At 38.9% G+C, this 25,051-nt stretch overlaps 3 protein-coding genes across 9 annotated transcripts in view; 2 read left to right on the top strand and 1 right to left on the bottom strand.

The window, feature by feature from the left end:
- LOC310719299 (uncharacterized protein) overlaps window positions 1–18,437 on the bottom strand; it is a 56,659-nt gene extending 38,222 nt beyond the window's left edge. The window contains exons 1-2 of one of the 7 annotated variants that reach the window (XR_014531428.1): window positions 18,038–18,436; window positions 12,174–12,369 (exon numbers count right to left, since the gene is read on the bottom strand). The gene's annotated coding sequence lies outside the window, so the exon portion shown is untranslated. Of the gene's footprint in view, window positions 1–12,173; window positions 12,370–12,493; window positions 12,543–18,037 lie in introns of those variants that run through there. The other 6 variants (XR_014531429.1, XR_014531431.1, XR_014531432.1 and 3 more) reach the window with 6 other exon arrangements.
- LOC310719287 (histidine ammonia-lyase-like) overlaps window positions 1–25,051 on the top strand; it is a 135,034-nt gene that overhangs the window by 21,138 nt on the left and 88,845 nt on the right. The gene's annotated exons all lie outside the window — the stretch shown is intronic.
- mkln1 (muskelin 1, intracellular mediator containing kelch motifs) overlaps window positions 21,981–25,051 on the top strand; it is a 29,427-nt gene continuing 26,356 nt past the window's right edge. The window contains exons 1-2 of the mRNA XM_083528839.1: window positions 21,981–22,131; window positions 23,777–23,846. Coding sequence (XP_083384965.1) covers window positions 22,052–22,131; window positions 23,777–23,846 — 150 coding nt within the window. The 5' untranslated portion in view covers window positions 21,981–22,051. The remainder of the gene's footprint in view (window positions 22,132–23,776; window positions 23,847–25,051) is intronic.

Raw genomic sequence — 25,051 nt, 5'->3', positions numbered from 1 at the left:
GTACTGCTCATATAATAACACAAATAAAACACACACGTACATATACACACATACATACATATGTATATATAATATGACATTGTATACTTCAATATTCATCCTAATACAGTCACACTTTTATGTTACTAGTAACACTTCCTTTAAAAAACAAGGAGAGATCTGAAACTGATTAAGGAATGGAAACAGACATGACATTAACTGAAAGCAACTGGACATCTGTCCTGTGTGTGTGTGTGTGTGTGTGTGCGTGCGCGTGCATTTGCAATGCAGTGTGAGGGGGAATACAAAAACAAATATTAGACATGAAACAAATTCGTCCATCTGTGCGTACATACATCATACGGGTTGAAAGTATGTGTGTTTGCGAGTGTGTGTTAGTGTGTGAGCACGCACGCATGTGTGTTTGTTTGCCTACAACTGTGTTATTGACTCATTCTTTGTGTGCCGGGAAAGATTAGCACTATTGATTTGTGTGTTTGTGTGTGTTTATCTGCAGACAGCCACTAGATGGAGGCAAGCGTTGGTTGGTCCACAGTGTGTGGAAAGAGAATATGGAGAGAATAGTGCATGGTCATGATGACCAGACTGCCAGATCACTGACAGGTTGCGTCAGCGTGGTTTTGGGGCTGATGTAACAGCAGCGTGATGCAGATGAGCTCATTTTAGGGAAAGAACGTAGAGCTGGAATGTTGAGATTAGAGGCACGGTTGTATAATTAGCGTAATTAGACACACAGTGATAAGAAAGGCACGTAACACCGAAAAATGATATCCGGATAAATATCATTTTAAGATTTTAAATCGTATTTCCACCCATTTCTAAAAGTCCCTGGTGGTCGAGTGGTTAGGATGCGGCGCTCTCACCGATGCGGCCCGTGTTCGATCCCCCGGTCAGGGAACCAACCCCAGCCACTCTAGTGCCGGTCCCATAAATGGGGAGGGTTGCGTTAGGAAGAGCATCCAGCGTAAAAACGTGCCAAATCAAACATGCGGATGGTCCGCTGTGGCGACCCCTAACGGGAGAAGCCGAAAGAAAGTTTCTAAAAGTTCTCCATAACTCTCAGAATTTTCAACTGATCGAAAAACTATCCAACGTTTGATCCTATATAAAATACAAAGTTTTGACATATTTCATTATCCTCCTGCAAGATAGGCAAGATAGAACAAATAGGCTGATATTACTATCATTATCCAATTGGGAAATAAAGGTCCTTTGTTATGGTCATTTGCCTGTTAACAGCATTATCGTCTGCAGCTGTTATAATAATAATAATACAACTAATCTTTATGTATACAGCACCTTTCTCATTAGGGTCAAAATCTCAATGCTTTACTCACATGCTCATATAATAACCAGCGTTTTAATACTAACAAATTAGCTCTATATCTATGGGGATTACTACTGTATATATCATTAAGTCCTTCCCACAGGCCTGTCTCAGCTAGGTAGGGTATATATACACTGCTTTCGGAGATCTGAGAGACAAACCATGGTTTAAATCAAAGCTACAACTCACATTTAACTTTAAATGTGATGAGCATGGACGTGGAATATAACAGGCAGCCTGTATAGCTTGAATAACATGCTGTGTCTTTCGTTTCCTTGGTGCCGTTCGATTTACTCGACGTGTCGTTCTTTGGCCTTTCCTCTTTACTCTACTGTAAGGCAGAAAATATCCTGGTCATGAGGGAAACTCAGAGGGAATGTGGCTAAATTAGGTGGGCATGCCAGGTCCATTTTTATCAAATGTAGGACGATCAGGGACAGAGGCACAGAGAGAGAGAGAGAGAGAGAGAGAGAGAGAGAGAGAGAGAGAGAGAGAGAGAGAGAGAGAGAGAGAGAGAGAGAGAGAGAGAGAGAGAGAGAGAGAGAGAGAGAGAGACTTAAGAAAACAGAAGCCGCAGTGAAATCATGGATTGCCAAATAGTGAGAACAGAGAGCGAGACCCAAGCAGCATGGCCTCATCAAAATGACAAACACTTCTGTATTGCTACAGATGGGTGACATGACAAGATGCACAGTATACCAGCATTTGATCAATGAGAGAGAGAGAGAGAGAGAGAGAGAGAGAGAGAGAGAGAGAGAGAGAGAGAGAGAGAGAGAGAGATATGACAAGATGCACAGTATACCAGCATTTGATCACTGAGATAGATAGATAGATAGATAGATAGATAGATAGATAGATAGATAGATAGATAGATAGATAGATAGATAGATAGATAGACAGATAGACAGATAGACAGATAGACAGATAGACAGATTCTGTATCTGTAAATCTATCTATTATTTTAACATTCTGTACAAATCAGTTAATATTTCTGCAGGTAACAACACAAGCTGCACTGACCATGCATTCAGTACTTTCAGAAATGTCTCTTCTTATGAAACACTTTAATTAGCACACCAGCCTCTCTACTCTTTCTCTCTAGCTGTTGATAGAACAAACAAAACTTGTCACGTTATGAGAAACCACAAAGTGTGATCTTTTCCCCTGCAGAGCCTCAAATACAAGCCTCTGTTTTAGTGGTTGAGTTGAAAATTACAGCATATTAGAACATGCACATTAACATTAAACTGTTACTTGCAGTTACATGTTACAGATATGTTAGGTGTCAATTGCAAAATCTGAATAGATCATTTGAATAGGTATTATAGAAACAAAAATAGAGACCAATAATGAAGGTGTACAACACGCAAGTGTAACTGTATATTCCTATGGTTGCAATTGTTAATATTTAGAGCATTCATTTATACTGGTGATTAAACTGACATCAACATGCAACGGTTTGAACACACCTGCTAGAGACAATGGTATAAATCAGTTATCACTCCGATAACGACTAGAGCAATTCAAACCCAAGTGGCACGTCCATAAAAAAAATGTCTAGTTGATTCGCACTTCATTGCCAGCCTGTTTAAATCTGCCATATAATTACAGTTTCGCTCCTTACAGTATGGCCTGCCCTTGCCAGCTTGACATTTATTTGCCCCATGTTGAAAGCCGGCAACGATGCTCAGCCTGTCGTTGTCTAACAATCTTTTATGGCTGTTTATATTAGACCTCGAACGCAAATGTGATTTATTATTAAAGGAACCTGCGTGTCAATCACAATGTTAATGAAGGAGCAGTCCATCAGAACACTTCTTTGCCATACTGAGGTACTTTATGGACTGCCCTAGTCGTGACTCTTTAAAGCACTAGTGCATCACTGGATGTTTACTAGGGCCATGACTCAGCTGTTTCACGCCTGCTCCAGAATTAAAGGATAGATGTGTCTGAGCTTGAGACGTGATAAGCCCAGAGAACAGTAATGAGGTTGCAAATCAGGCTCGGTGAAGAGACGGACAACATGCTGTTCGCTGTGCAAATGGGTCCCATTGATTTGTTTGTGTGCTTTCCTTCTACACTGCATTCAGATCAATCAGACTCCTTACAGAGACAAAGTAAAATAGTGCGGGTTTAAATACGAGACAGGGCTTGCTTTTCCTGTGACCAGATGGAGTTGACCTGATTTCCACTTGCCCCCAAAAGGCCTTGTTCTCTATAAAAACAAGTGATCCTACCGCCCGACTCGTTTCTGTATCGCAGAGGACTCGTCAACGGTCAAATACATCAGAATTTGTTAATTTGTGTCCTGTTTTCCAAACTAAAGCTCTGCCAAAGTCTGAAAATGACCCATTACCGTTAAATCGGAACAAAACAAGATGTTCTGATGGACGGGCCAATGATTGTTTCATGTTATGAGAAATGTTTACTTAATCCCAGCCAAACTCTGAGACACCACAGCATTTTTGGCACTTGGCTTTTTATAGTAACGGATAGAGGAACTTTGACATATTTCAACACCGTTCAGACTGTTAACCCTTGGTGAATAAACATTCCACCTAAAATCTACTTCATAAACATTTTACCAAATGTAACTGCTGCTAATGTCCACCAGAGGTGGCAGAGTGGCCATGTCACAGTTCAAGGATCCTCTTAAAAACATGCCAGTAGGTGGATTGTTGGTGCTACATTGCTGAGTAAATCATTTGGACCATTAACGGTCCACCCAACTTCTGCACAACCGTTATGGCATGCCAAAAGCTGAAACTTAATTTCCTTTAGAAAAGGTCATAGGACAGCTGAACAGCCTTAGAGGAGACTACTAACTTCTACATGAGATGAACAAACAAACAACAAACAGCTTCTGAGTATTCCACAAATACATTTCAAAACAACTCAAGTTCGGAAACGCTCTAGTCTGCCAGGTCTCCACTGCCCTGTATGCGGTCCTGTCTCTGCAGTACTGGGTTTTGATGTCCATCCCTGCTGCGGTGCAGCAACAGGTTGTGCAAGAGGAACATCTTGTCCTCTCTCTGGTTGCTTACAATCAAAGCATTTTTGGCGGTATCTGCCAAGTCAAGCTTGTGTAATTACTCTGTGTAAAAAGTATCCCTCCTTTATGGCAGCCACTTTCAAAGCTAGGGTTTGTCTTTCTTACCTGCCGTTCCCTTTCTCTCGTTTGCACTCACACGCACACATGCAATCACAGGCCGGGTCTTGATGGATGTGGTTTTGAATAGGTAGAGCGAAGTGCCCATAGAGAATTGCTCTTTGTGAGGGACATTTTAAGAGAGATGAGATTTCACATCAAGTGGAGCACAGGGTCAAGGACGATGCCAGGTCTTGCTTGCCTGGCCACATTCCTCTCCCTTTGAGTGCTTGGGAACCAAGGTTTCAGTGCAAAGTACAGTGTAAATATTGCCTATCCCACAATGCCCGACTTTGACCAGATTGGGGGAAATATAGAGGGGTTGCTGCTTTAAATCAGCAATGTAATGATGTGGGTAATAATAATTGTCCAATCCAAATACAGAGAATCATTACTACACTTATAACCCTAATCAGCTTTATGTTGCATTACAAAAAAAACTTCAGATGCACCATCATTGCACCAGCCGCCATGGACACAATATACATATATACAAAATATACAGCAATATATTACCATAAAAAGAAAGAAACCATTTAAATCAGTGGTTTAAGGTGTGGCGGATAAATACAACAAAATAAAATGATACAAGTGACATAAAAACTGGTATTTTCCAAATATAATTATAAACGTGAATCCACTGTGTTGTTTTTTGTTAATTTTTCTAGCTTGGGGGTTTGAATTTAGCAGTGATGTATTATGTGTTAGCGGCCAGGGCAGTCCCTTTAAGAAGGTAGTGGATGGAGGTAAAACGTGTGACCGAGGCATCATGACATGCATCAAGAGTGAGTCATAGACAGATGTGGCGGAGAGAATCCGGTCATTTTCCAAAAGTAAACATCGTTCAGAGTCAGATAATAAATAAAGTTATGTATTCTTTCTGTGCGGCCCGGTACCAATTGACCCACGGACCGGGGGTTGGGGACCACTGCTTTAAAAGACATGGTTGTAAGCAGTTGGAAGTCAAGAGAAAAAGTATTCTCTATGTTGCAGAGGTCAGTGGTCCATTGCTTGCAAAGTAGCTTCACAGCTCTATTCTTCTAAAAGAAAATCATTGATGATTGTTAGGCCTGCTGTCTTGAAAAACAAGATCTCCAGAACAACTCCGGTTGCAAAAGCTGTTGGAGTTTGAACTTCATCGACATTTCGGTGTTAAGTAAATTAATCATGTAGGTGTTAGCATGCAGGACTGTTCTTAGTGAGAATCCCTTCAGTATGTACCTTGGTATGTTTTTAAACTCCATGTATATGTGGAACAGGTTCCTCCAAACCATGGAAATGTTTACCAGATTTCAATTTCACGTTTTCTTACTTTGTAAATAGAAGTTAAACCTAACAAACGTCACAAGAAGAAAGGATACATACAATACATAATCAGAACAGAATCTTATTTACAACCAGCATTTAAGAAATTTGTCATTAAAATTTTTGCATTTCGTTCAAGTATTTCTTTTTAACTACCGTAGATTTTATACCAGATCACTATGTCTACTACTTTACTGTTTGCTTTTAAACACTAAATAACAAAATATGCTATGATAATATCTTTATATAATCACAATAGCATATTTATTGCCATGTCACAATGCTCCTATAATGTTGTTTGGATGGTCTGTGCTGTTGAGTGGGGTGAAACCTGGGTTTGTGTATTATGGATATGTGAGCAGAAAATTTCCGTTTATCAGTGACAGAGTTTAAAAGCTGACTGATTTCGGTTTATTGCGCAGTTTAATTTTAGCGTGTGACGCCGAGTATACGCTTGTCTGTGTTCTGTCTCGCTCATCTGCCCCTCCCATTGCTTTTCTCTGCCTGGCCATTCTTATTTTTCATCATCTGCCTTTCAGTTTTGCTGTCTCTAATTTTTTCTTTTTTTTCTACTGTACACAACCTCTTGCTATAAGCTTCCTTCTCTCGCTCGCTCATTTTAACCCTCCCTTCCTCCTTCCCTCCCTCTCTTGGTCTCTGCACCGCAGTAATGGCAGCAACCTCTGCTTCTGCGTGCCTTTTTTTTTTTCCTGCGTCACTGCTCACCACCGCCGAATGTAAACACATGCACTCACATAAGAACGACAGATGCTTGACCACGCGCATGCAAGCCGTTGTACAGCTGAGACCTGTTCGGGTCGCCGTTGTATAAACAGACCTGACTTCCTATAATGAGCACGTAGTCTATATTGTTAGGTAATTATGATGAATGTATTGCCTGCTACTGATCTGAGTGCTTGCTGGCATGACTGAACGCATTTTGCTAAACTTGGCATGTAAACTAGGCTGCCAGGACAGTAAAAGCTGCTTTGTGTCATCATAATCGTTCACCATCACGACACGTTCCTATACTGCAGTCATTACAACTAGACAAACATGTATACGTCTGAATATGGCCACTGCATAAACAAACGTAGATAGCAACTCTTGCAGACAAAGGCCTCCATTTAGATATGTTTAACACATGTAAGCGCCACAGAAATGTCACGAGAACTTGCTTTGCCTGGAAAATGGTACAGCCAGTGTCCCTTCATTCTTCTTAAGGAAGTGGGTTTGCTGTATATTTGCATCAAAACCTTTGCCACTGTTGACTCATCAAAACCCTGAGCAGCTTACAGCAAGTCAGCTGATGTCCCAAACTGTGTAATGCCTGAATGCTCCTAAACGAGGCAGGTTATTTGCAAACGAGGCACTTTAATGTGGTAGAAAAGCCATCTGCATGGTATCGACCATTACTGTGTCAGCTAGTCGTAAAAAAGGTCATGGGGTGGCTGTCTTTATTGCGCTTTGTTTTCTCTAACACACGTACGCAAAGTAAATTCTCACGCAGCAGACGTGATTACCTGAACGACTTATTGCTTGTTTTAGATGAAGTTTGTTTCAGATGCTAATCTTGTTGTTCTTCAGCGTGTGGACATGTCTGGCTCGAAAAGAACTGCCCAGACATTAATAATGCTTAATAAAGAACATAAAACGCCACCAGGTGTGGACTTCAGCCAACCAACCTTATTAAACATCCTGAGGGAAACTCGGGGCAACCTGGTTGTGTGACTGGCTTATTACTTCTTATTCGCTTTTGCCCAGAGGACTAGAAAACAAACCTACTCCTTAATGACCTTCACAAAAACTAAAGTTTGATATACAGCTATGCGTTACATTTACGGCACATGGCGGACACACTTATCCAGGGCGACTTCCAAAAGTGATTTGAAGTCTGCATCAATAAGTACATTCTGATGTTGGGCCATTAGGACACAGACAAAGAATATCATTAGTCTGAAGCGCTTTTGGGAGAGAATATAGATTATAGTCAGAAGACAAGCTTTGTATCTATAGGAGAAGTGCTAATTTGGGTACTGAAGGTAGGTCTTTAGATGTCATGTAAAAGACTGCTAGTGACTGTTCAGACATCATGTGGAAGTTCGTCCCACCACTTAGCAAAGCCGCTTAACGAACCAATGGAGAAAGCAGTGGAGAAAGCGTAGCCATGGGGAAACAAGTTGAAAACAAGTCGTGTGAGATGCTAGCACAAGGTGCAGTCACCTCCAAATTAAACATTGAGAGACAATAATCGAATACGTATTATGCGAAAACCGATCCCAACCTTTCATGCTGCATTTTTGCTGAGAAAAGTATAATGATGTAGTTTTGAGTTGGAAGAAAATGGGGGTGTGGCTGGACATAAGTAAAATGTGTTGTTATATCAAAAGAAACAAAACATGACTATGACTCAGCAAAAACGTTATAAGCTGTAACTAAGATTTGTATAACTTCTAAATAAAAATTCTGCATTAAATACTTCACACTGCACGGTTAGACAGGAGGATATTGAGGTTTGTATAGGAAACAAAGCAGATAATCAGGTAAAAGCATGTTTTGAGACAACACGTTTTATTTTTATCGAACTTCGCTACAGACACCATGTTTCCCAACAGAAATTTTAACCACGGTAATCAGTCAAATGAGAGCCATCTAAGAAGGATTCCCAATTCTATCATCATTAATCCTATGCCTGTTCCCTAAACCTTCATTAATGCTAATAGCTAGCTAAATAGCTACCAGATTATAACCTTAAGTTTCCAGACCATCAAATCACATAAAGCATGCTGACTCACTTGGTATGGTATCCAATAAATAAAAATCATTTACCATTAGTCCACCCTGCAGTCAGATTGAGTCATCTGACTGCAACGCATACACAAAACCGCCGCCTGAGTCGTTCTAAAGTTGCTCATTATGATATATGAGTGTAATCTTTTGTGATATCTCTCTCAATTTAAGTCAGTGTTTCGATAGATCAAAGTGGATTTCCTATCCGTGGTTGCAACCTGTTTACGGGCACTCTGTTGAAGGTTTATATTTCTGTTTTTAGGAAGCGTTTAAACTCAAGCATCTGTAAAGTTCAGACACACACAACACCTGTTGATTACTTATCTTATAGTTTAGTGTTCACTCAATTGCAATTTCGTTCAGCTTTTGGGTAAAACTACAATGACAAATCACATTAGTGTCACAACAGAACAGCGGGAATGTAGAGGTCGTTGGCCACGCAATAAAACAGCTTTTTGTCTTGATGGCTGGGGGGCCCAAAGATTTAACAACATTTTCTAATCCCACATTTTAGTGTTGCTTAAAAGTTACCTACTTTCTAGACTGATCAGCAATAACATTCATACCACTGAAAATTGTAAATTCCACCATTTGTGCCTCCATAACAGCTTAGACCCTTTGATGCATAGACTCAAGACCTCTAAAAGTGTGAGCTGAAGCCTCCAAGGATCTGAATTGTTTGTCCATTACATCCCACAGATTAATATCTGAGGAGTTTAGAGACAAGATTTTGCAGTGAGGCAGGCTGCACAATTTTTCCCAAGCAGGCTATTATTATTGAGTACTGTTGTAACAAAGGGGTGTACTTTGTTTAACATCAATGTTTACTTAGATGGTATTAGTCACAGCCACAAAAACGCAAGCAAAACGTTGTTCAGACCAGCACACCGTTTCTGCCAGACTCAGTCTTCTTCTAGTGCACCCAGGTGTCATCTGTTCTCCAGGCAAGCCATACACATACGCAGGAACATCAACCTGATGTAACACAAAATGTCAATTTGATAGTCAAAGTCACTCAAATACTTACGCCATTCTTCCTGCTTTCAGCACATCAACTTTGAGAACGGACTTTACGCTTGCTGTTTCACATTTCCCACTTTCTTGACCAGTGCCAATAAACCGAGACAATCAACATGGTTCACTTTATCTGTCGGCAGTTTTAACGTTATAGCTGACCAGTGCATGTCCGTGTAGATTTACTGTACGTAATGGTCCATCATTGTCTCATGTGTGCAACTTTGTCATTTTTATTCCCAAATACCCAGCTATCTGAATAGATAGAAAATCTAAAAAGATTCCTATAATCCGAGGCTGAAACAGTTTTTATTCGCTGGTTTGACGTGTTCGCCGACAGCCAATTAATGGCCCTTGTGATCATTTTTTCCCTCTGATGAAATTCTAGCAGTGTTTCAGATTTCAGACACTGTAGTGTGACGACTCCTAGGATGACCGTCAAACCAAGAACCAACAGGAGCGTTCAACCTGATGAAGCAATTAGCAACTTCACAGATTGCTTTTGTTTGCTGCTAGCTAGCGAGAGAACACGTGTCTGAACGGGTCACGGATTGATGGCGTTTTTGACTGTAGTACAGTCTGACATTATGACAACGGAGATCCTACAGTGTGACACGAGGAAATATGTTTGTGCAGTCTGACAAGCAACGATCGCAAAAGGACTATAAAAAAAGAAATGGCACAGTGTGTGTCCAGAATTAGGGATAGGTTTAGGAGCGGTGTGTCAGCTTTCATAGCTTTTTCAGTTGATTTGAATGATTTACATAGGGTTAGAGTTGACAATTACTGGCACATGCTTTTATTCAGAACAACCAGGTAGAATGCGATGAAAAAAATATATAAATACACATTTTAAATAAATTCTAGTTTATAATTATATTTATTTCAATTACGATGTGTATTTTTTTCATTGCATTCTCCCTGTTCGTTCTGAATAAAAACATCTGCCAGTATTTGTCAACTCTGACCCTATGTAAAGTAATCCAAACCCAGTCATGCAAATCAGAATGGCAGCAACTTAGCTGACATATATATTAGTCAGTAATAGTGATCAGTCATATTATATATATATATATATATATATATATATATACCAATGTAGCAGCACAACTGTTTAATCAATGTGCTTTATTTCAATGGAAATTGACATCAAGGGAATATCTAGGAAGTGCGTCAAACAAGTTTTTATACAACAAGGTCTTTAAACTAGCAGACTGACAGGGAAGCGCCAGTTTCAGTGGGATCGGATATCCGATCTCTGTGCAACAGTGATATCTGATATTTATCTAATATTGTTATTCTTGCAGTAACTATGCAGACTCTCTGCTAGTTATGCAAAATGGCAGATGCGCAGTAGCGAAGCCCCTGTGTCGTGTTTATGTGCTAAACGTGTGTCCTCTGCCCTCAGCCGATGGTGCAATCCGCCACTGAACTCTAATGACTCCAAAGAGACTCGCAAAGCTCGAAAAGATCTAACCACATCTGAGGAGATCTAACTAGCTATAAACCACTACACTCGTCAGGTTCCTTCTTTGCAAACTAGATGATCTCAGCTGTGATTAAGTCTCATGTGCAGATTTAAACAGACCCCTGTGCTGTTTACTGCGCTCTCTCTCTCGCGCTTATTTCTCTTTCTTCTCCCTCCCACTCCTCTCTTTTCTCTCCCTTTCCTTCATCTCTCATCTCTCTCTTCTGAGTCCCTCTCCTCTCTTTTACAGTATCTCTCTCTCTCTTTGTCTCCCTTCTCTCACTCTCATCTCTCTCTCTTCTCCCTATTTCTCATCTCTCTCTCTCGCTCTCTCTCTTTCTTCTCCCCATTTCTCATCTCTCTCTCCTCTCTTTTACAGTATCTCTATCTCTCTCTTTGTCTCCCTTCTCTCACTCTCATCTCTCTCTCTTCTCCCTATTTCTCCTCTCTCTCTCCTCTTTTTTACAATATCTCTCTCTCTCTGTCTGTCTCCCTTCTCTCACTCTCATCTCTCTCTCTTTTCTCCCTATTTCTCATCTCTCTCTCCCCCTCTCATCTCTCTATCTCTCCTTCCTCATTTTTACCCTCTCTTCTTTTTCATCTGTGTGTGTGTGTGTGTGTCCGACGCGCGCCGCACCCGGCCTGCGGTTCGTGTTGCGCGCGCGCCGCCTCCACAGACGGTAGCGCGCGCTCTCAACCCGGTGATCAGGTGTAAAGAAAGATTGTGGCGTCACACTATAATCATCATAAAGACTTCAACATAATATACAGTCTGTGAAAACCGGTCCTTTCCTCGGTCACCTGCGTGCACACCAATCACTTCATTATTTACCGAACATGCATACCCGCGACATAAAAATATATAATAACAGGAAAACAATTCTGACTAATAAACTCGAGCTCCAGACCTCTGATAAGTTTCATTAAGCACTTAATGAAACATGCCTGAGCAGGATACCTTTCAACTGCACTACTGGCAAAGGTTAATAATAGTAATAGCTCTTTCACAATAAGAAAGAAATTAAGAGATAAAAAGATGAATATTGGGTTTCCAGCAACAAACACGCACCACCATCATCATCAAGAACAACAACAAATGTCGCAAGAGCTGCATTATGTACCGAGATGATTTTCAAGGCAGCGTCGGTTTTAAACCAGCAGAAGAAAACAGCGCAAATAAACCCGCAAAAATCTTACGCAAGGAGGCAGAGAGCAGGATCTTCTGGCGTCTCTTGCGCAGTTTGTAATCCTGCTTTGAGGACCAAGCCGAGGTCTCGGTTCCGCTTTTGCCCCGTCTGTGCACTGATGACGCCGGTGCTGGAGGAGGAGAAAAAGAAAGAAAGAAAAATAAAAACTTACAAAAGTGTTTTCCATTTGTGTATTGAATCCGATCAAAACTTGGCATCTATTAGACTTAGCAACAAAAAAAAAAACCCCGCACGCGCTCAAATACGCCGTATGTACCGGAAAAACCCCCACGCGCTCGCGCTTAGACGCAGCTTTTTTTTTTCTCCCTGCTCTATACGCTGTAATGATGAGCTCAGGGATCAGGAATCGGTTCAGCAAACACGACTCTTTTAAGTGACTCGAGAGAATCAATTCACAAGGAAGAATGGCCCTAAAGTTAGGCACAGTCAACAGAAGAGCTGCTACTTTCTTGCTACCTATTGACAAATTAGTTTACTCTTCAAACACTGTGCAGATGTGATCGACATGATAAACACAATAAATATCTTAATTTGTGTTTTGAAATTGTTTCCAAGATATTATATATACTAATAGATTTGTTGGTGGAAACGCTGTTCATAAAAACATATGCTGTTCATATTAATATATTATTAATATAATAATTCAAGTATCCACCATGAAAGCGTGGTGAGCAGAAAAGCATCTCAACACACCAAACCTTAAGATTGATAGGCTACAACAGTAGAAGACCATGCCACATTCCATTCCTGTCAAGACCATCCTGGACATGGACCCACCCAAACTCAAGAGTTTCAATGAGACTGTGTCCATGATGTGCCTCAGATTCCTGTTCTTGGCTGACAGGAGTAAAACCCATTGTGATCTTCTGTTGTAACCCGTTTACCTCATAAATTAAAGCTTTGTATATTTCAGTTACTGTAGACGTCTTGCCAACTTAAACCAATGTGGTTATTTGAAAACAATGTACCAACTGTTGCCTACACAATGGTGTGTATAGTAGTTTATTTGTCTTCTTTGCCCAGTTCAGTGTGACCTTTAAAGCAGAGCTGCCCAAACAAGGGCCCATGGGCCAAACCTTTGATTTGTCCCACCATGCAATATATATACGAAAAGAGGGGGGAAAATGCCATTTTTTCATTCCACAATGACTGACAAAGCAAATGATTTGGTCACAGATACACTTGACAAGGAAAGCTCAATATTGTGAGGAAAGTTCAGTCAAAACAGTACCAGGAGTTTAATGTAATGTGTCTGACCGAAACGTGGATTAAACCAAACAAATATTTAGCATTAAATGAAGCGAGTCCTCCTAAATATATAGTTACATACACAAGCCCCGTCTAAATGGCGATGAGGCAGAGTTGCAGCTATTCATAATAATAATCTAAGCGTCACACAAAAAACTAAACACAAATGTAACACATCCGAAGATCTTTACACTAACATAAAATATTTAGCAGCCGAAAGCAGGTCTAGTCAGTCAATTTCATTAATTATTATTTATAGACCCCCAGGACCTTACTCTGATTTTCTTATAGAATTTGCAGATTTTATCACAAATCAGTTATCAGAATAACAGTTTTTATAAACCAGTTATACGTTTGCATTTTCTTTCCTGTAGAATTTGCACAAAACACACAATTTGCCTTTATTTCACATCCCAAAAAAAACCATAATGCACAGAAAACCCTGGAGTTATTTTATAAGATTAGATCAATGCTTCTGCTAGAGATGATGCATGTCAGAGGTGCAGCTGTGGCTGCAGAGAAAGGAGACTTGTTGGTTTATGTTTATTGGGTTTCTTGATTTAGTAATGGCATTCATTCTTACTGCAGAAGATACCTGTCTGTGATGCAGCACTCTGTTATTCTGAGTTTCTGTATAAAATTCATGGTTTTGATAGCTATGGCTTCATAAGATGCTATTAAGAGGTGGACTGATTCAGGAAGGACACCACTAAAGGCCTAGGTGTGAAATGCATATTTTAGTCTCTCTCTCTCTCTCTTCTTATTTGCAAGAACTGACTTTTATTTTTTGTGATCTATTTTTCCACCTTACAATTATTAATGTATTAAGGTATTAACGTGTAAAGATAAAGTGCCGGTTAAACAAAATGGGACAAACCTTCTGCTTTATAAAGGAGTACCTTTGTGGAGTCTCTTTGGAGCCAATTATTACATATACTAGGTACTTTCTTCAGTCTGTTGTCTTTCAGCTACACGTTGCGAAACTGAAATGCCCAAATATTTAACAGTATATTTGCAATTGTGGTGCGATTGCAAGAGTGGATTTACATAATTTTATCTCACATTAAAAAATATTAAAAGAAAAACCATGGGCTATAGAGAATTGTTTAATCACAGATAAAGCATATGATACTTGAGATTTGCCCTTCCAAAAAAAAAAAAAGCCATTCTGAATATCAAAAGACTCCACCATCTCCACCACTAATAATAAATGGAAGGTGGAAATTGGACAACCATGTCTGACTCCTCATTCCAAATCAAACCTGTAGTATTACAGAACAGTTTATATCATTATAGAATACGCTGACTACATCAATAAATGTCAGAGAAACCAAAAGGTTTAAGAGACAAATGACACCCTGCTTCATTGATACACATATTAAACCTTTGAAATAGGGGCATTTTGATCACATCCCAAAAGTGCTGGTAGAATTCAGAAGATAGACCATCATAACCATGTGATTTTCGCTTTTTAAGTGAGAAGACAGCTTCAGTTATTTCTGAGTGATCTAATTCTACATTGCAATCTGATTTTCCCCTTCTCAGTGATGACTGGTACAAACAGGAATTTTATTTAAATAGTCGGAGCACTGTTTTGATTGAAATTGGACATGTATATATTCTTATAAAAGCAGGAGACGGCACATAAGATTTCTACTGGGTCTGTGCAAAGCACGCCATTAATCAGAAGAGAGTGCAATCATTTTCTAGAGCAGAAAAAGCTAGTTTTCTTCTCACCGTTCTCAAGCCATTTGGTATGATGGACCTAATGGAAGCAGCTTTTGCCAAATCCAAATATCTTTGATCAAATTCAATTTGTTTACTAGTTAATTCTGTCTCTTCCTCAGGTTTAACAGTGTCTAAACTCATCAAGGATTTCAGTTTGTTCAGTAAGTTAGTTTCCTTCGTATTCTTGGTTGAATTCTTTAGATCGTTTTATAGCTTCGTTTTGAAACAGATACTTAAATTTGGTTTTATTTTTTTTTGGGTCAAATTCACATAGTTATTTTGCTGTTTCCTGTACAGTAATATTGAAAGTTTCATCTTCAAGAAGCTGATTGTTAGATTTCCAATATCCCCTTTCACCTTTCGATTCCTGAGCAGATTTTAACTGGAAAATAATGAATTTATGATCAGATAAAGGAGCAGAGATGTCGGATACATCTGTGACAAATTATAGAGCCGTATAGGAAATTGAAATAAAATCAATCCTAGATCTCAGAGATTATCCTTTATTGTGCCAAGTACAGTCTTTAATGTCTGGATTGAAAAAAATACCATGTGTCAGTCAACAAGAGCACAAACAGATGAAATAATGTTATAAGAATGTGAACCTGTGGATTGTCTTGGTGGAAAATGATCCATAGATTCATCTGGACATAAGTTGAAGTCACCACATAATGCGGTGAAGATTGTAAATACAGTATTTGATCTTACTAGCAGTATCCATAAATAAGTCTTTATATAAGATAGAATTAAAGCTATACACATTGTCTATAATGAAAACAAACAACTGTCCAATTTAACCACCAGAATTAGCCATCTGCCAACATCTAAAGTGAATTTTGCAAAAGGATACAATATCCAGCAGAATGGTTGGACCAATGACTCAAATAAATAGTACTTTCCCACTGTGATTTCCAAAATCTTGAATCACTTTTAACCGAATGAGTCTCTTGCAATAATGACATCAGAATCAGTTTGTTTACAATGCAAAAAAAAGATTGCTTTCCTCTTAGTGATGTCTCGGATATCTCAAACCTTTAAAAGATGCAATACTTAAAAAGGACATAAGAAAAAGACACATTAATTCAGTGAGAATCATCTTCAACCAATGCTCTCACTGTCCATCTTCTTTCCATTGATGATAATGGAGCAACCATACCATTAAGCCTTCTTATCTTCCTCCCTCGCTTTATAAGCAAAGGCCACAATTTGTCCCTAGCAGCTTTATCCTTTGAAGACGGAGTTTTAGTAAGGCGAAGATTGTCGTCATGAAGGACCTTGGAATCTATTTCCCCCCAAATATGATCCCGGTAGTAGCACATGGAAATGATCACAATGATTAAACCGATAGATCCGTCCTTTCAATCTGAAATGACAACATCATCTGTCAGCTTGTCCCCAGATTTGGAGACCACTTAACCCAAAATATTGAGGATGACCTGTTGTGTATCCCCCCCCTATTCTTCTCCTTTAGGTCGTGTAGTTTCGTGCGCCTGTATCTCTGCATGTCCACTATTTTCGCCTTCAGCTGTTTGTTTTTTTTTCAGCTTTAATTTGCTCCGCCATTTCTTCCAGTCAAATCATTTTCGTTTTCTGATCACTTACATCAATAACAAGCTGGTTAACTGTAGCCCTGAGAGATGACATCGCTCCGAAGGTGGATAAAGAAACTTTTTCAACGGCAGAGACTTTATCACTAAAGCTTTCAAGGTCTCATGTTAAGCCGAACGTTTCTGTATAGGTTTCAGCACTGCATTAGTGGTCACCCTCGTTCATGTTTTTCTCTTGTCTTTGTCTCTTTGGAGGAGGCCAATTTTTTTTTGGAGTCTCAGAAAGGGACTGAGCAAGAACATCTAGATGTATTTTTGGATTATTTATTTTTTATTTTTAGTCGTCGTCCCCCCATAACCCTGTCGCCAGTTTACCACTATCCCATCCTTAGACCACTTTTGATAGGTACTGACCACTGCAGACCAGGGACACCACAAAATAGCTGCAGTTTTGGAGATTCTCTGATCCAGTCGTCTAGCCTTTACAATTTGGTCCTTGCCAAATCATCATGCTTGCCCATTTTTACTGCTTCTAACACATCAACTTTAGGACAAAATGTTCACTTGCTCCCTACAATTTGTCACACACCAACACGTGCCATGATGAAGAGATAATTAGTGTTATTTACTTCACCGCTCATAATGTTATAATATCATGCTTGGTCTGTGTATACACACACATTATATCAAGCACCCGAAATGAGTCAGTCTAAATGAGTCGATTCTTTTAAAATGACGATTCGAACGAATTGACTCAGAGACTCGTTCTACCCCGCGTGTTTCACGCGAACTGCGCACTTTGAGACGCGGTGGATATTTTTTGAAGACTAGTGCGTGGATCACAAAACACACATCGAGCTTTAATCTCGAATGATGACACGGCAAGCCGCTAGCATAGCGCTGACTCGGGGTGGGGGGTTTGAGCAGCTCGCTGCCCGTGGAGCGCAGTGTGTGTGTGTCTGCGCCGCTGTGTCCGCGATCCGCCTTTCAATTTTCATCTGCGCCACAGCGCTCGGAATGCGGACGTTGGCAACGCGCGCACCGGCCGAGCGGAGCTGCGTGCCAATCGTGCTAAAGCATGTCGTACCAGCCCGGTGTTGTGGCTGTTCCTAATAGCGACCGGCGCCTTCTAGAAGCGTAAACAGCGGCTCTATTATAAACACACACGCATTAACACGCGCACGCGCACGCGCGCACACACACACACCTGCGCGAGCGGAGTTCTTACAAAGCACAAAAAATAACTTTACTTACTCCCAGACTTGTCCTCGTGCGCCCGGTAGAAACACCCCAGTTAAAAAGAACGAACAGAATAAAAAAAGAAAAGGAAGGAAGTGATGGTAGTGCGGCAGGTGCAGTCCACCATCAGGTCCGGTGTGTACCTCAGCAGCTGCAATGCTCAAACTAACCAGTGAAAAGCTCTTCAAGTCCGCCGAGAGACACCGGGACGCGTGGACGAGCTCGTGCGCGTGGGGAGGTTACGCGGTGGCCACGCGCGCGCTTTCGGCTTCTCCGGTTATGTCATCGTTCGTCATGTGACGGCGCGCGTGGCCGCCCTTTAAAGCCCTACTTTAAAGGGACCCCACCCACGTGACTTGGTGATTTCTTGGGGCCACGGTATTGCACATAGTGAAGTTTAATTGGTCTGGGGGGCGCTAATACCGAATGGAGCTGATCTGAACTGGGTGTGTGCAGACTCATCCAGATCAATCCAGCTGAATCCAGTCTTGTCAATCTTGCTTTTATCCGAAATGAACCTCAAATTTAAAATATTCGAGTAAAATTCATATCCAGGTTTATAAAATCCCATTATGAGCTGATATGTGTTTCTATCCAGAGTTCATGGCTGCAATTCAAGTAGTTTATGAACTACTTTAATTGTGTTCATGCTGCCAATCCAGGTTTCTAATTGCAGCCTGAGATGCTGTTTTGGATAAATATGTATGGTTTTTAAGAGAGAAAAAAAAGACATGCCATTTAAAAAAAACACGAAAAATACATACACTTCATGTGAAAATATTTGATGCTACAAGACGAGAATTGGCTGATCCCAAAGAACACTGAGGAGGGAGGGCAGTAAAACACTTTCCATTTTTGTTAAACAAATTTGAGGTCAAGTTACACATTTACACTGAAATGCATGTGATGGCCTTCATCAACCAGCAACAGGGTCTGATGCAGAAGTTCTGCTCATGTGTTGTGCAAAAAAAAGTGTCTTTCATACGATATTTGGTTTAATTTGCTGAAATACTTTCCTAGGTCTGCATTCAGGAAACGTGGTACCTCTGTGATTAAGGCTCTGGGATACTAATGGGAAAGTCAGGGGTTCGACTCCTAGTATCTCCAAGATGCCTCTATTGGGCCCTTGAGAAAGGCCCTTAATCCTTTGTGCTTCAGGGGTGCTGTATGATCCTTACCTTCTTCTTTGATAAGTTCTGCTATACAGGATATGGTTCATTAGTTACAGCATTTTTACATCCTGTCAAACATCCATTAGATTTTATCTTTATGCTTGAACCCTTCCACTTTTCACATCACTGAGCGGCAAAATCATTTTCGGACCATAAACGATTGTTTATGATGATTCTGATCAGCATTAAAATTACAATTAAGCTTGTTTAGGAATCTTTCATTCATTCATTCATTCATTCATTCATTCATTCATTCATTCATCCATGCATTTATCCTAGGTTAACTTTCATTTGCACTGAGGGGCAGTTTAGCGTAGCATTCATCTACCTGCAAGTTTTTAGGAGGTGGAAGGAAACAAGAGAACCCTGAGAAAACCCATCGGGAGAAACTGCAAAACTTCAGACTACTACAACTGAAAGTCTGTTGTTTATGCATTACTGAACTGAAGTACAACGGAAACTAAAGTCTTTTTTATGTAAAGTTACACGTCATTAATTCTGCACTCTAATGTTCAATTTCCACAAAACTGTGCGGTGGTTAACTATGAATCAGAGTCACCTACAGTCCCGCCATCATTTACGGTATATTTAAAAAGTTCTTGCCAAAGTCCAAGACATGCACTTAGAAGAAATTGCATTATCTCTGACTACTTACATCAGCTGACTTCCGGTAAAAGACACCGTCACAGAATGATTCACCAGAGCCAAAGTGCCTTTATCTGCAAGGTCGTTTCTTTGCAGTGAATGATAATCAGACACCAGAACTCGTTAAACTCATGTGGCTAATGATTTTTTTTTTCCACCTCACACTATTATGGTCAGGACAACGTGCATTTTGGACGATCATATGTAAACGCTTGTCATCATATTAATTTATATCTTGGACATAATGCTGCAGGATGTTGCTTTGTCTTTGAAGAAAAGTTTACGCGCATATAAAAACAATATAGTAATACTATTAGTAATAATAATAATTATAATAATAATAATAATAAATAATAATATCAATGATGATAATAATAATATCAATGATAATGATAATAATAATAATAATATTAATGATAATAATAATAATAGCAATGATAATAATAATAATAATAATAATAATAATAATAATAATAATAGACAATGTAATTTGCAGTTTGAGATTCTAATAAACTTTTACACCTGCAATATCAAGAGCTTCCTGATAGGCTGCATCACAGCCTAGTTTGTAAACAGCACCAAGCAGATTAGGTGGCTCTCAAATGGGTGGTGTGATCAGCTGAGTGTACGATCTGCACTGAGCTCCCTCACCTGCCATCTATATGCAGCAGGTATTGCTGGACCAAATCCAGGAAGATAGTAAAAGACAGCCAAATGAACAACAGACTCTTTTCTCTGTCAGAGAATTACTTCCGGCTTTCTAAAGGCCAACACAGAGAAAATGAGGAGGAGCTTCTTCTTATAGGCAATTCAGACATTCAACCAGAACAATATGTAGGACTAGAACTTAACCTTGATTGATTATCCACTATCCCAGCTTGATGCTGCAAACCATATACTGCATAAAAACTGCATATATTTTTCCTACCTGTAAAAAAATTACATTCTGGCTTATGCCATTAGAGTTCATTACATACATCATACTGTGTATGGTTGTGTATGAGATGCACAAAAAGATAAATCTAGAAACAGATTCATATCACAAATGCAATGTGATGTGAGGCTTTGCTTTCTTTAGGTTTTATCTGAGATTTAGTAATTGATGAATGCACATGAGATGTAAGGAACATTAATTTTTCTATAACAGAGATGCCCAAACTTAGTCCAAAGCTGGCCTATTGTGACCTTTGATTTAACCTGCGCCAAATATAATTTGAAAATAAGAAAGAAAAAATGCCTTTGACACAGATATTCATTTTTGATTGAACAATGAACATAACATTTAATTTTTAAGCTGCAGAAAAATGTAAAATGAAATTCAATAGAGGGAATATTAATTAATTCGACTTGTTTTATTTGGTGTAAACGCATACTTTAAGATTGTCTGCTGTTTAAGAAGAATATAGTATTTGTTATAATGAAGCTAAACATTATTTGGCTTTCTCAAATGATGATGGCAACAACATTGACTCTCACGCAACATTAACTTTTGGCCCAAGGCCCTGCGTCAGATTCTATTTGGCAATCCTTCGGAAAAAAGTTTGGAGCACCTCTGTTGTATAAAGAATGGTAAAAAGAATTGTAAAATACAAAATAATTACTTAAAGGTGCAATAGGCAATATTAGACCACTATTCATTTTGAGTCTACTTTTTAAGTTATACGAGTTTACTATTTGAATGTACACGCCCCTTTGGATGACGAAGCCCCGCCCCAAGATCTACACGACAACACGATATGCACTGTCAAACTCGAGCACTTCTTTTAACAGTGTTTTTTCCCTGCGACTTAATACATCCTTTATCCTAGAACACTGACTCAATCACTTGTGTTTATCACGTTATACAAATTATTATCATTTGTACAAGCAAAGAAAAAAAACCCGACTATTGCACCTTTAAAGCTCACAGTGTTTTTGGAGATTAATATCAGCAACCGGGGTTATATAACAAAATTTTATATATATATATATATATATATATATATATATATATATATATATATATATATATATATATATATATATATATATATATATGACAATAAAATAGCAAATGTAATACAATTATATAAATTAAGCCTTGATTGTCGCATTATCATTATTATTATTATTATAATTGAGTTGAAACTTCTCGCGCCCCTTTAAGACCGCCGCCACGCCCACAGGAGGCTCGTGCACGCGGCGCGCGGCTTGTTGTTTGTGCTCCAACAAGATGGCGGTGGCTCCCGAGAGCAGAGTGCTTACCTACACTGTTTATAAATGGAGTTCCTACTCCTCGACATACTTACCCGAGTGAGTAACGCCACGAAACACTGCTGCGACTCCTCCAGCTCGTACCCACTCCGAAATTGTGGCTGTGAGCTGGATCAAATAACAAAAAAAAACAATAACGAGGCCAAGCGCTCTTTCCTAATGGAGACTCGAGCTAGTTGCAAAGTCAGCTGGGCGGTTAGCGGCTAACTCTGCTTAGCTTAGCTTATCTTATCTTAGCCCACGAGCGGCTCGTGGGAATGTTGCAATAATAATTGACAGCGGAAATCGCACTGCATGGCAGGAGAGGAAGATCAGCCATCAGCTTCTAGTAGTTTACCCTGCTAGCAAGCTGATAACCGGTCTGGTTTAGTGACTAGCCATCCAACCAATCGAGCTCGCGCCTTCGCGCGCGCTCAATACCCACGCAGTCATATCGGCTAGCGAACTTTCAAGTGAACTTGAGTGCACGAAAGAAGGAAATATGAGCGATATTATTAACGCGTTTTGTGCATTATGCATGTTTTTGCACGCAAATAAGAAAAACAAAAAAACAAGCATCGTGTTCACAAGTTAACTAGCATGTCTACTTTCGGTCAAAGTTCAAGCTAACGGTTTCGGTTTAGTCATAATTTTACATTTACTTTAAAAAGACAACTTTACGTCACTTATGACCTAATAGAAACAGTATTATCCAGGGTTTGTAGCTTTACACGCTGTGTAACTGTTACTCTGAGAGAAAGCATTAGATATTTTGCCACCTGTCATTCCAGTGAGCAAAGATTTGTCTAGTTTTGATCATATTAGTGTGCTGTATAACTCTAATACAACGTTTATTAGAATTTACTTTACTATTTTCACGCATTTTTCATGCAATACTTTTTGCAGTACTTTGACAAGATCGGTAAATATTGTATCGTTAAGTGTTTATACGTATATTTGTATACTTGTGCCATTCTCCTGTCTATCTGTCTATCTATCTATATGACACACACACATCTAAAACATTTGTATTGTTTTCCCGCAATACTACTTACAATGCACAATATAATGTATGTGTATATATATATATATATATATATATATATATATATGTGTATGTGTGTATATGTGTATGTGTGTATATGTGTATGTGTGTATATGTATATATGTGTATGTGTGTATATATATGTGTATGTGTGTATATATATGTGTATGTGTGTATATATATGTGTATGTGTGTATATATATGTGTATGTGTGTATATGTATATATGTGTGTGTGTATATGTATGTATGTATGTATATATATGTATGTATGTATATATATGTATGTATGTATATATATGTATGTATGTATATATATGTATGTATGTGTATGTGTATATATATATATATATATATATATATATATATGTGTATATATATGTATGTATATATATATATATATATATATATATATATATATATATATATATATATATGTGTATGTGTATATATATTATATATATATATATATATATATATATAACAGTACTATGACAATGTGAGTGGATATACTGTGTATGCACATGTATATCTCACTTAAACCTATAAACACAATATGTTGCTTGAAATGCATTATTATCTGTGTAGAATTCAGCATGATGATAATGTAATGGATGATTGGAAAATTAGTCTCACATGGTTTGTTCTTTCCTTCCTTGCAGGAACATTTTGGTGGATAAACCCAATGACCAGTCTTCCAGGTGGTCATCAGAAAGTAATTATCCTCCACAGGTGTGTATTCGTGTAGCGTTCAGCGTGTCGCTGTGGTTTATAATTCGGATCCAACAACCATAAAATGTACCTATACCTTTCCATATAGTGTTTTGAAACTCTGTTGTTTCGTTCTTGCTCATCCCTCTGTGTTGAGTCAGGTCTAGGGGCAGACGATATAGATTTTAAAATGATATTGGTATTTTTTGGTGTTTTTGTGATAACATTTTATATATGGATGACATGAAAATATTACAATTTAACACTTACTGTGTTTTGGCTACATGTGGCATCATTGATCCAAAAATAATAAATAAATGTAATCCTAGTTATCATTAAAAGCTAAACTATACATATTAACTAGACAAAAATAATTAAATATGGATTTTATTTACAAGTTAAAAGTCCTGTTCACACTAAACACACCAGTACTGACAGGATTCATAATTAGATCTCAGGCGAAAAGGGTTTGAAATGATACATTTCATCTGTAAACGTGCATAAAATGTGTTGTGAAGGAGTATTTCAACACGATAATGATACAAACCAAACATCAACTAAAGAACTAATATTTTATAGGTCTAATGCAGTATATGAGTTGAAATTAAGCGAAGAATGTTCCCTCTTCAGTGGCGTTTTTTTCCGCTAAATGTTCAGGTAAAATGATCTAGAGTTGATTTCAAGAGTGACTTTCGCTTTGGAATCAGTTGCTGTTAATTCTGAATATAAGTCTGAACTGATGTCAGTGAAGCAAACCATCTTTAGGCTTAAAACATACACCGTATTTTTCGGACTATAAGCCGCTACTTTTTTCCCACGCTTTGAACCTTGCGGCTTAAACAACGTAGCAGCTAATTTATGGATTTTTCCTGGGTTTTTCCCGGTTTCACAAACTTCAAGCCAAAAACTGAGACCCATAACATTAGACCAATGGAATTGCGGAACGGGTTCAGGTGAACCAATGAAACTTTTTATATTAAATCAGACGCGCTCCCACTGAATTAGACCGCACCACATCATAAATATGGATGAGGTTCCTCTGACGTTTGACCTGCCGCTCACTCACTAACTCCAGTTGCAACAGAAATCATTTAAGCACAGACAGGTTTCCAAAACTCGTCCTTTTTTATTTTTCTTGGCAACAGCATTACGGGTTTAGTCAAAGAAACTTAGAAATGAGCCTAAGAAAATAATAAGGACATATTCCTCGGTCTTGCACACATGCA

This window comes from Silurus aristotelis (assembly GCF_946808225.1).
Source record: "Silurus aristotelis genome assembly, chromosome: 24".
Classification (NCBI taxonomy): Eukaryota; Metazoa; Chordata; class Actinopteri; order Siluriformes; family Siluridae; genus Silurus; species Silurus aristotelis.
Note: the sequence above shows the minus strand (reverse complement) of the source record. Positions and strands in the feature narration are given on the sequence as shown.